Raw genomic sequence first — 13,279 nt, 5'->3', positions numbered from 1 at the left:
CGATCAGTGCCTGGAGAAGGACGTCATGCTTGGTAAAATGGAGGTTCAGCAAAAAGGAGGAAGACCCGCCCCCCAACAAAATTGATCAGCAAGGTGGCAGCTGCAGTGGACTCAAGCATAACAATGATTATGAGGCTGACACACAAGACGAAGCAGTGTTTCATTCTGTTGTGCATAAGATTGCTACGAGTCAGAACCAACTCGACAGCACCTAACAACAATAACAACCTAAGAAAGGAATCCCATAGATAGTGTAAACAACAGTTCTTAGCCATCAATCAAAAGTTTAGAGGCTAGATACACCCCAGATAAAAAATTCTGATAATCTCCTATCAAAATATCAGCCATTGAAAACCCAACGAGCACATTTGTACTCTGACATACATGGGCTCACCATGAGTCTAATCAACTGGTGGGCAACGATTTGTGTTTTTAACCCAAGGATGTGCTTAATTACCATGTGTTCTCTAGTGACTTACTGTAGACGTAAAGATCCCTTGTTGTTGTTAGGTGCCTTTGAATGGATTTCTACTCATAATGATCCCATGTGATAGAGTAGAATTGTCCCATTGGGCTTTATAGACTATAGGGTTTATGAGAGCAGATCACCAAGTTTTTGTTCCGTGGAGCTACTGGGTGTGTTAGAACCACCAACGATTGGGTTAGCAGTGAACTGCTTAAGTGTATCATCAGGGTCCTGAGATATTCCTTGTTGTTGTTAAGTGCCACCAAGTTGGTTCTGGCTCATAGTGACCCTATATAGGGCTTCTGTGGAGTGACTGGTGGGTTAGAACCACTGATTTTGCAGTTAGAAGTCCAGTGCTTATCCTGTAGTGTCAATTGCTTAACTGTTGCATCACCAGGGTCCTTAGAGATTCCTTGGTGGTGGTGTGCTGTGGAGTAGGTTCTGACTCACAGTGACCCTGTATAGGTTCTCAAGGCTGCAAATCTTTACAGGAGTAGAAAGCCTTCAGACTATACTATGAGTCATATCTTTAATTCTATCTTAGTGACATGCTTCCATCTGACCCCAGGTTGGAAAATGTGGAAACTACAACCAACACAAGACTAGGGAAGTTAAGGAAAGGAAAACACATCGTATTTTCTTGCACTCTAGGATTGTTACTATTTTCAGTCTTTATCATAAACTGATCTCTCTCTCTCTCTCTTTTCAAAATCCAGGAACATCCAAAAGAGGATGATTTGGAATGCATTGTCAATCAGGATGAACTAGCCATGAACTACCAGGAGCAAGCTTCCTCACCCTGCAGTCCTCCAGCGAGACTGGGGCTGGACCCCTGTGCTTCACCCCAGACTCCAAGCAAGGAAAACATTTATGAGGGAGATCTTGGCCTGGGAGGCTATGAACTCAAGCTTGAGCCAAGTCCGGGGCAATCCCAGCTGAATTAATTGGCCTGAACAGTGTGAATGTCATCACAAGTTATGGAAGACTCACTGATGAGGCCGTGCAGGGGAGATGCTGGAAAAGGTTTTAAGAGCCTAGATTGGAAAGATTCTCATGTATCCTTCAGTGTCTGAAATTACAAAATGAGAAATTATGATTACCTTAGATTATTCAATTTTTGTCAGCAGCCATTTTTATTAAGGAATTGGATGGGATGAAGAGGTCAGAAGTATAGATGCTTTAATGACAAAGCATACTTTTGTCTACAGGGTGTTTCTTCTCTGTGCCTAGTTCCCCAAGACTTTTGCTTAGATTGTGAAATTCATTTTCCTTCATTAATCAAACCAAGACCCATTGCCTTTGGGTCAATTATGACTAATATTGACCGTATAGGACAGAATAGAACTGCCCCATAGGGTTCCCAGGGCTGTAATATTTACAGAAGCGAACAGCCACATCTTTCTCCCTGGGAGAATCTTGTGGGTTCGAACTGCCAACCTGAGCATTTAACCATTGTACCATCAGGGCTCTTTATTCCCTTTGTTAAAGAAATTTATTTTTAAGTGTAAAATGCTGCTCCTAAGCTAAAAAGTTTTGAAGTCATAGTTTTCTAATTTTAAGGCCTCCTCCACCCCTCTACTCTACCACCACTTGTTCTAAATTATCCCAGAACTTTTCCAGGTGCCAGAAAAGGTCTCCATGGCCACTGTTGATCCCTAAGGAGACCCACACAGTGTCAGACCCACTGTGGGCAGCCCTTGGAAGCTGCTACTCCCACTTGTGCTATGTAGTGCCGCTTCCCCACTGGTAGGACTCCTTCCAAGGAGAGCAGATTTCTTTTCCCCATACTACACTGTACCAAAGCATGATGCTCCCTGTTTTGTTTGCTTGAGTCCCTTCTTGGCCCAGTCCCCTCTGTGTCCTGGGTCATGAGGTTCCACAACACAGATTGCTTTCCACATAGCAGGAGACTATATGGGATCAGGGACCAGCAACCTGCCTGTGCTTGCAGCTCTCATTGGTGAGCCCATGCAGAGCTTGAGGGGGAGGGAGGCAGGGAGGTCAGAGCCACTGATGCAAATGCCACACTGACAGGTCAGGGGCAGGCATCAGGACCCCCTTACAAGGTGTGGCTGTCCTCCTGGACATCAGAGACTGGCTCAACTTTCCGTTCAGCTGCATGACTTGTGCCTTTTAAGCCATATATATACCTCAAGCCTGGCTTCTCTTGAAATAGAGATGTTAGAATTCAAACAGTAGGCTCCAGTCTTAGGTGCCTAGGCTGCGATGAGTCTGCTTTTGAGGGAGGTAGGGAATGGCATCTTCTTGGGCCTGAAGCTCTGCTGACTACTTGCTATGCTTAAAAGTCACCATGGTGGGATCAGGAATTCTACTCTGTGCTTCCATCTTCTTGCTTTCCAAACCCTAGACTCCAAAGGCACAAACTGTTTTGTACTCAGTTATGTATCATCTGGTCACTCCAGATAAATAATGGTGGTGAAGCATGACGGTTTCTAATTTGGCTTAATCCTAATAAAATTTTGTTATAAAGTATGGTTGTATTTGTCAATGTTCTGTCTAAAGACACATTCTACATTGTTGCCAGGTGGTAGTTCTAAATCCTCATCCTCAAAGTGCCAGGGAATGCAGGGACTAAAGCAAACATGAGGAGATGCAAGGGTCCTGTTGCCCAGGAATAGCCATAGGGTTGGCAGGACAAGTCATTAAAAAGATGAAGAGAGTGGCATTGGGCTGGGAGGACATGCCAGAGGAGAGACACCTGAGGCAAACAGAATGTGCCAAACTCCTCTCATATTGCAGGTGACTAGAAATCATGGAAGAGATACAAGAAGTAAAAGAAAGGCAGAAGATTAGGGCTCATGTTATTTCATGCCCCTACACCATCACCACCATTTTGTATTGGAGTCTTGGTGTGGTACAGTAGGATAAAGCATTGGATCACAAGGCCAATTTGAACTGCAAGGTTGGCAGTTCAAACCCACTAGCAGCTCCTCAGACACCCTATACAGGGTCACTATGAGTCAAACCAACTCAACAGCACTTAACAAAACAATCCTTTTGTATGGAGAAAGACACATCAGAGAAAGAGAGAAAGTTCCCCAACCCATTCAAAAGGCAAACATCAAGCGAGGGGAGCAGAACTGGAGTGAAGGCAGAGAAATAGGACATACTAGATGAAAATGAGATGGGAGGTTTGGAGGGGGGAAACACAATAGAAACCAGCACCAACTTACTAAGATGATAAAACTAAGGGGATAACAAAAATAGCCTCCTGCCCCACTGGCTATGCCCTCTCCCTGCTTAGGAAAAACAAAAACAGAAACAAAAAACCTCTTTCCAGATAATAACCATCATGAACCATTGCTACCAAAAAATGTGGAAGGGGGCTGCTTTTAAAGCTGGCCTGGGTCACCTGACCCAGTTGACACCAGGTAAGTAGGGTGCTGTGAGATTGAGGAAACTGTCCTGCCCAATCTGGAAGTGTTCCAGTTTCAAAATGTGATTACCGGGCTCCTTCCCTCTGAATCAGTCCCAAACCCAGACAGAGGCTAGTGTTCCAGTTAGCAATTCATAAAGCCAGATTTCCATTATGCTCCTATTGTGAAGGATGATCATTTATTATCTTAAGAAATGCCCTGTGCTTTGATTAGCAGCATAAAGACTATGAAATTTAAACCTATTATTTACTGCCAGTTTCTAATGAATAATAAAGGCAAAAGAGCTTCTTTCCCCCAACCCCCAAACTACTAATGCGTCTACTTATTATTAAAGCTTTAAACAGGACTCTAATTAATTGACTAATGATTCTTCCTTAACTTCTTGCTGTGTGTACAACAAACACACATACACACAAACACATATTTCCACTCCCTATCAGGGTATTTGAACAAGTCTGAGCAAGTCTGAAGAGTGGTGGTCAGTGGGTCTTCATTCATGACATTTCTAGAAACTTCTTGGAGGAGAACTTTACAATATAAATCCAAATGTCAAACCCCTTTGACCCATCAATATTCTGTACAGGACTTCCAATCCAGATATTTGAGAAATAATGCATATGGATTTTTGTTTTTTAAAATTGATTTGCCATGTTGTTTAAATAAATCATGGCACAGTAATTTCATGGTGCAGCATCATCTATTCAAGTATGGGATAATCTCTAAGATACATTGTTAAATGGAAACAACAAAGTACAGGACAGTATGCATGCTGTGATATCATTCTGAAATATAATAGGAAAAACTAGTAATAGCAGAATACTTAGCTTTTCGCTTTTTTTACCTTTTGAGTTGGTATACTTTACATGGTATACTCTCAGATAGTGTTTCATTCTGTTGTGAATAAGGTCGCTGTGAGTCTGTTCCAACTCGACTGCACCTAAGAAGAGCAACAACAAATATTTTTTAAAATGTAGGATTCCTATAAAATAACTCATTTCAAGTATAGAACTATAAGATGTGGTGGAATCAAAATTAGAAAAATTTTTATTTTCCATTGTGATCTTTTTGAGACCTTGAGAATATAAGATATGCTTGTTGCTGTTAATAATGTTGAGTCAGATCTGACCCATAGTGACCCTGTATAGAGTTTCCAAGGCAAACTTGAACCACCAACCTTGCAGTTCAAACTGACTTTGCAATTAGTGTATTAACCCACAGTGCCAAACCAGGACTCCACAAGATGTGTTAACTTTCAACTTCTAAACTGAAAAGAGGCAGCACAGTAGCTTCTGAATCTATTCATTCAACATGCATGGATACAAAAAGACCTTTGGAACTCAAAGACAAATACGAAATTCCATAACTATCTAATATGAGACATCAGGTAAATAAATAAATGTATTTCCTATTAGGTACCAAAGCATATGGTAAAACTATATTAAACAAAAAGCAATATGGTATTGACACAGAAATAAGCAATGAAGTTTTTTTAAAAATTTAAATAGAAACAGATACGTGAACATGTTTAGAAATTTAAGTTCATGAAAAAAAAAATACATTTTAATTTGGTGGTTGGAAAGAATGAACTCTGTAATAACTGATGTGGAGCAATTGGCTTTCCATTTGGAAAAAGAAAGAAAATTAAGTAACACCCTCTCACATAAACAAAATTAAGTTCTAAGTAATTTAAACTGTTATATATTTTTTAAAAATAATAAAAGTGTGTGTATATATACACACTTTTATTGGAATATGAGCGTTCTTCCTGAGAAAAATAAAAACAAGAGAATGATAAATTTGATTACATAAAAATATGAAATTTCCTATAACCAAGGAAACAATAACTAAAGTGAGAGAGAAAAAAATGCATATACATGTGTGTATCAGAACAAGGATCATACTTCAGTACATACATAGAACTCTTATAAATACACAAGACAAGGGAAAACAAGCTACCAAACAGAAAAGTGTGCAAGAAATATGGAGAATCAAAAATAAATATCTTCTATAATAGAATTTACACTCTTAGGTGTATCTGTAGAAAATAAATACTTGGCATATATACAAAAAGAAATATAAAAAAGATATTCAGTATGGTACTGTTTTTGTAAAATACTGTTATTGTAAAATACTGAAAATGACCAAAATACCAGTTAATGGCAGAAGAGTTATAGAATAGTTCATCCATACTATGTAAGACTCTACAGCACTTGAAAAGCCTGTTGTTGTTGTTGTTGTTAAGTGTCATTGAGTCTATATACATGTGTATATGAATTATCTCCAAGACGTATTGTTAGCCAATAAAGAGTCTAGGAGGATTTACAGTATACAGATAGGAAACAGGGGAACAGAACTAGCAAGACTGGACTAAAGGCTCTTTGGATTTATCTGTGTAGTTTTAAGTAAAGTCCTTGAATTCTCTGCCTGAGATAAAGATGGGTCATGTATACAATGAGAAGTGGGACAGTTTTGAAGGTGGTCCTTGTTTCAAGGTGGGAGAAAGGGGAAAATGCCCGGTTAAGCATTCCTTCCAAGAAGAGGTTACATTTAAGTGAGGTATTGAAGGATGAGATAGTTTTACGACACAGACATGATTGATGCTGGCCCATGTAGTGGAGGTGGAACTGAATGGCTAGAATATGGTAAAAGGCATTCCAGTGGAAGGGAACAGCCTGGGCAGAAACAAAGGGATGTGAAGAAGGCTGACACATCCATTATTCCACATGGCTGCAGTAAGTGTAGTTATGTGTTTGGAGAGTGGGGAAATAAGAGACGATCCTGAAGGCATTAGGCCATGATCTGGTGAGAATAGAGAGCTACAGAAATATTTTAATCAGAGAAGATAATTAAATGGATGTAAAAGAGAGTGTCAAAGTTAGAGGTGGGGCAAGAGCACAGTTAAGATGCTGTTACAAATAACCCAGGAAAGAGGTATTGAGAGGGACAGCTAAAACAGAATCAGCGAGAAAGGAGAGTATGACATGGAATACATACATTTCAGAGGTAAAGCCTACAAAAGTTGGTAACACTTGGAAGTAGAATGTGAGGAGGCTGGAGTCGCACATATCTTAAGTTTCAGATATAGATGACAATTGGTCAATAGTACCATTCACTGAGATAGGGAGTTGGGAGAAGGAACCAGCTTTGGGAAAGTAGATAAATCAGTTTGGGATATTGGCCATGAGGTTCCTATGGGACACTCATGCAATGATACTATCTACACATCTGAAACTTAGGTGAAAGATCTATGATGGAGGTATATATGTTAGGTGGTAAGATGTACATCACAGATTCGCTAAAGAGTTTTTCAAATGCTCTTTCTTCATTTTTCTCTACCTTTTTGCCAAGAGATTATATTTGCCCTTGCCCCATACCAGATACATTGAAGAGATATATTTTCTTCAAATGGCACCACTCTTTAAAAAATAAAATAAAAAGGCACACCTAGAGGATCTCTTTGGATTTAGAGACAACACATATCTCATTTGATTATCTGGACTGTCCATCAAATAACTCCATGATGGGAATACATGTAATGCAATCTATGATAAGGTCTGCTATGAGCAACCAACCAATTGCAGGAAAGCTTTCCAAGGGTTATGTCCTGCCGCCAATATATTAGATACTCAAGCAAAGTTTGCTTGTTATCTGCTGGATCTGAATCTTGCATCTGGCTCATCCTCCAACCTCCAGTTCTTTAGACTTAAACTGGTGACCTGCTCTATTATCTACCTATACTGGGAGTCATCAGCAACCTGCCTCTATACCTGCAGACCTGCCTGCCTGCTGGCCATCTGACCTGCTAATCTTGGTACATAATCAACTGCAGCTGAATCAGGAGACTCCAGCCTGACAGCTGATGTCAGGGACTTGCCCACCTTTACAACTGAGTGAGCCATTTCCTTGATATGCATGTATAACCTCTAAAAACCTGGTTTTGTTTCTCAACAGAAAACAACCTAAGACAGATCAGATTTATCATCAGAATATTAAGAGTCCCAGAAGGAAAAAAATAACGAATTCTTTTGAAATTATGTATATATAAGTTGAAATATATATTTATCCTGGATTCTTAGTGTGGTACTTACAGGATAAGCACTGCTAACCTCAAGGTCAGTAATTCAAATTCATCAGTCCCTTCTTGGATACCATATACAGGGTCACTACGAGTCAAAACCAACTTGATGACACTTAACAACATTAACTTTCCCAGAATAAAAATGCATGAGTCTCTGGATTAAAGGGGCCTACTAATTGTCCAGCACAATTAAGACCCACTCAAAGGCCCATTACCATAAAGTTTTAAATCTCTGGGGATCAAAAAGAGGCCCTAGGAAAATTCTGAGGAAAAAGGAGGCAGGCTACATATAAAGGATTAGAAATGAAAAAGGCTTCAGATTTCCTAACAGTATACTGTAAGCAAGAAAGCAGTGTAACAATGCCTTCCACTTCGCATGAAAACATTATTTCTAACCTAGAATGCTACACCTAAGGAGCTCTGGTAGCGTAGTGGTTACGAATCGGGCTGCGAACCTTAAGGTCAGCGGTTCGAAACTACCAGCCACTCCGCGGGAGAAAGATGAGGCTTTCTACTCCCGTAAGGATTTACACCCTCGGAAACCCTGTACAGGGTCACTATGGGTCGGAACCGACTCGACGGCACTTAACAACAACAACAAGAATGCTACACCTAGCATAGTTATCAACTGTGACAGTTTATTGTTGTTGTTTGGTGCCATCCAGTCAGTTTCAACTCATAGTGACCCTATATGCAACAGAAGGAAGCACTGCCTGGTCCTGCACCATCTTCACAATTGTTGTTACATTTGACCCATTGATGCTGTCACTGTGGTAGTCCATCTCTTTAGGGGTCTTCCTCTTTTTCTCTGACCTACCATTTTACCAAGCATGATGTCCTTCTCCTAGAACTGATAAACATGTCTAGATTATGAAAGATGAAATTTGTCCATCCTGGTTTCTAAGGAGTATTCTGGCTTCACTTCTTCCAAGAAGGATTAGTTTGGTTTTCTAGCAGTCCATGGTACATTTAATAATCTTCTCCAACATTATAATTCAAATACATCAATTATTCTAGTTTTCTTTATTCATTCTCCAACTTTCACATGCTATGAGACAAATGAAAAACTAAGGATCAGGCACACCTTGGTTTCCAAACTGACATCTTTGCTCTGGAACACTTGAAAGAGGTCTTGCGCAGTAAATCTGTCTTTTGATTCTTTGAATGCTGCTTCCATGAGTGTTGACTGAAGATCCAAGCAAAATGAAGTCTTTGACAACTTCTGTACAACTTCAATTGTGTCTCCGTTTATCATGATGCTATTTATTGATTGTGAAGGTTTTTGTTTTCTTTACATTGAGGTGCAACCTGTATTGAAGGTTGTTGTTTTTGTTTGATCTTCATCAGTATTTTAAATCCCTTCGGTCCCAGCAAGCTAGGTGTATCATCTGCATATTGCAGGTTGTTAATGAGTCTTCCTCCAATTCTGGTGCTACATTCTTCCTCATATAGAAAAAGTACAGCTGTGGTGCATACCTTTCCTGATTTTAAACCATTCAGTATCCCGCGGTTCTGTTCTAACAACTACCTCTTATTCTATGTACAGGTTCCTCAAGAGCACAATCAAGTGTCCTGGGATACTCGTTCTTCAAATGTTATACATTGCTTGTCATGATCCACATAGTCAAAATCCTCTGCATAGTCAATAAAACACAAGGAAACATAGTTTTGGTATTCTCTGCTAATTTAGCATTAACAATGATTTCCCTAGTTTCACATTCCCTTCTGAACCAGGCTTGAATTTCTGGCAATTCCCTCAATATACTATTGCAACTGTTATTTTTAATTGTTCCCAGCAAAATTTTACTTGCATGTGATATTAATTATATTATTCAATGATTTCCACATTCTGTTGGGTTCCACTCATTGGAATTGGCACAATATGGATCTCATCCAATCAATTGGTCAAGTAGATGTCTTCCAAATTTCTTGACATTGATGAGTGAGCACCTCCCGTGCTTCATTCATCAGTTTGCTGAAAGAGTTCTGCCAATTCCTGGAGACATTTTTCACAAACACCTTCAGTGCAGCTTGGAATTCTACCTTCAGCACCATAGGTTCTTATCATATGCCACCTGTTGGTTAAACACCAGCCATTTCTTTTTGTGAAGTGATTGTGTATTCTTTCCATCTTCTTTTGATGCTTTCTACATCATTCAATATTTCTCCCATAGAATCCTTTATTACTGAAAGTTGAGAGTTGATTTTTTTATTCAATTATTTCAGCTTGATAAAGGCTGAGCATGTTCTTTGGTTTTCTAACTCCAGTTCTTTATACATTTCATTACTTGAATGTGTCTTCTTGAGCTATACTTTGAAATTTTCTGTTCAACTCTTGTATTTCATCATTTCTTGTACTCACTTTAGTTTCTCTATGCTGGAGAAGAAGTTTCTCTACTGACATTCATTTTTGTTTTCACATTCTTTTCTGACTTTTTAATAACCTTTTACTTTCTTCTTGTATGATGTTCTTGATCTCATCCCACATTCTTCTAGTCTTGAGTCATTAGTATGTAATTCATCAAATCTGTTCTTGCGATGGTCTTTAAATTCAGGTTGGCTATATTCAAGATCATATTTTGGCTTTTGTGAATTTGTTTCAATTTTCTTCACTTTTATGCTGAACATGGATTGAACAATTGATGGTCTGTTCCATAATCTGCCCCTGGCCTTGTTTTGACTGATAATATGGAATTTCTCAACTCTCTGTCACCATAGATGTAGTCATTTTGATTACTGTGTATTTTATCCAGTGATGCCTTTTTATGTTGTTGAAAAAGGTATTTGCAATGAGTAAGTCATAAGTCGTAATTCTGAGATCTCTAGCATCATCTCTGTCACCAAGGCTATATTTCCCAACAACAGATCATTCCTCTTTGTTTCCAACTTCTGCAGTCCAATCACCAGTAACTATCAGTGCAAATTGATTGCATGCATGATAAGTTTCAGATGGAAGAAGTTGGTAGATTCTTCAATTTCATCATCAGTGGCTTTAGTAGTTGGTGTGTACATTTTAATCATAGTGATATTAACTGATCTTCCTGGTTGTTGTTGTTAATTGTCGTTGAGTTGGTTCCAACTTATAGCAATCCTGTCTAGGGTTTCTGAAGAGTGACTGGTGAGTTTCAATCATAAACTTTTCAGTTCAAACCGACCTTGCAGTCCAGTGCTTATCCTACAACACCACACCAGTATTCACTGGTTTTCCTTGTAGCCATATGCATATTATCCTGTCATAGATCACATTGTACTTCAAGATAGGTCTTGGGATGTTCTTTTTGACAATTAATGCAATGTTCTTCCTCTTCAATTGAAGTTCCCAGGATAGTAAACCACATGTTTGTCAGAATCACCAATACCTATCCACTTCAGCTCACTAATATCTAAGACACTAATCTTTATGTGTTCCATTTCATTTTTGGAAACTTCCAATTTTCCTAGATTCATACTTCATACATTCCATATTCTGATGATTAATGGATGTTTGCAGCTGTTTTGCTCATTTTGAGTTGTGCATCAGCAGAAAAAAAAAAAAAAACTCCCAAAAGCTTTACTCCATTCACATCATTATGGTCAACTGTAGTTTGAAGGGACAACTCTTTCCTAGTTATATTGTGAGTGCTTCCCGATCTGAGGTACTTATCTTCCAGCACTATATCAGACAATGTGTTGCTGCTATTTATAAGATTTGCAGGCACTAAATATTCAAAAGTAGTCTGCTTCTCCTCCTTCCTAGTCTTAGTCTGGAAGCTCAGCTGGACCCTGAGTGCCATGGATGACCCTGGTGGTATTTAAAATGCTGGTGGCATCGCTTCCAGCATCACAGCAGCATGCAAGAATGCAAGCTGCCATAGTATGACCAGTTGACAGATGAGTGTTGGAGTATGAAAGTATAATATAGATATGATAGATAGATTGATAGAGAGAGATTATATACAAAGATTTTAATCAAGCATGAACTCAAAATGTTTATACTATTTGTATCCTTTTCAGGAAGTTTTGAACAACAAAGACAAACAACAAGAAGACCTGAGATCCAAGAATTGGGGTCCAGAAAAGGAACAAGGGGCAAAGCAGAGTTTTGGCATGATGGCCATCCCAGGGTAGAGCTCAGCAGCAGGAATACAAAACAACTGGTTCAAATAGAAATAATAGGTAAATGGCCATAGAGAAAGCTCTCAAGAAAGAGATGAAATCAGTAGATAATTTGCTTAATTAAAATACATTAGAGACACACTTCAGGGATTTGTTTCTTAAAATCACATTTCTGATTTTCTTATGGTGTTGGTTTGTTCTCCTACTTCTCTGCCTACAGCACGATCCAAGGATACATGATGTTCATAAGGATGGCCTTAAAGCAACACCTGAAGTACTTGTCAGATTAGTATAGGAGTATACAGGTGCACTTGTTATTCAGAAGAGAGCAGCTGTTAGAACATGTGTGGGAAAGGGTGGGGAGACAAAGAAGCTTACCTATTTAATATGTAAGGTTTAATATGCTTCCCAAATATTGTCTATCAACCTGTCATTTTTTTTAGTTCAACAAGCATTAATTAAATCTTTATAATATATTGGTTGATAATGAAGGTTAGTAATTGTCAATGTCAATTTCCTTAATGGGATAGATAAAGATGATGCAAACCCACTGTGATCTAGTTGATTCTGACTTGTAGAGATGTAGAGATTCTGAGACTGAATTATGGGAGCAGACAGCCTCATTCTTCTCCCACAGTGCAACTGTTAGGTTTGAACCTCGGACCTTATAGTAAGCAGCCAAATGCCTAACCCACAGTACCACCAGGACGCCTTAAAAATAGAACCAATCAGGAGGAGCAATAATAGAGTCTGGAGATGTGTTGGTCCACCTCATCACACAGATTAACTAGTTTTTTAAAGGATGGGAAAGATGCGCTACAACAAGCCAGCTGGAGGTAAAGCGGGGAGTCTAGATAGCTGACCTTCAGCACTTTAGTGAACACTTCCTCAGCAATTTAGCAACCTAATCTGGGTCCCACCGCTGGGAACTAGGCAGTGGGCAGGGCACCCAGAAGGATCTAATGAGAGGAATTGAGTTAAATGCCTCCTATTTCATAATGTGGCCTAAAGCATTGCAGAATCAAACTGTGAAACTCACCAATCCCTTGCTTAGTTTAATAGCAACACTCAGTAGAGCAAAATGATGAAGTTAGTCTTCCTGAAGCCCTAGTCTCTACTCATCATCTTGAAGATAGCAAGCATTTATTAAACTGAGCTGCATTTAATTAAATACTATTAGATGGAGTCCTGGTGTGGCGCTATGGGCTAATGTGTAAGACTGAAAAGTCCTTTGAAGTGAAA

At 39.2% G+C, this 13,279-nt stretch overlaps 1 protein-coding gene across 1 annotated transcript in view; it reads left to right on the top strand.

The window, feature by feature from the left end:
* Positions 1 to 1,410, top strand: part of SLC9A9 (solute carrier family 9, subfamily A (NHE9, cation proton antiporter 9), member 9) — a 1,149,796-nt gene extending 1,148,386 nt beyond the window's left edge. The window contains exon 16 of the mRNA XM_006869862.1: positions 1,183 to 1,410. Coding sequence (XP_006869924.1) covers positions 1,183 to 1,410 — 228 coding nt within the window. The remainder of the gene's footprint in view (positions 1 to 1,182) is intronic.
* Positions 1,411 to 13,279: the final 11,869 nt, after the last annotated feature.

This window comes from Chrysochloris asiatica, unplaced genomic scaffold (assembly GCF_000296735.1).
Source record: "Chrysochloris asiatica unplaced genomic scaffold, ChrAsi1.0 scaffold00136, whole genome shotgun sequence".
Lineage (NCBI taxonomy): Eukaryota > Metazoa > Chordata > Mammalia > Afrosoricida > Chrysochloridae > Chrysochloris > Chrysochloris asiatica.
This window is presented reverse-complemented; position numbering and strand designations above follow the sequence as displayed.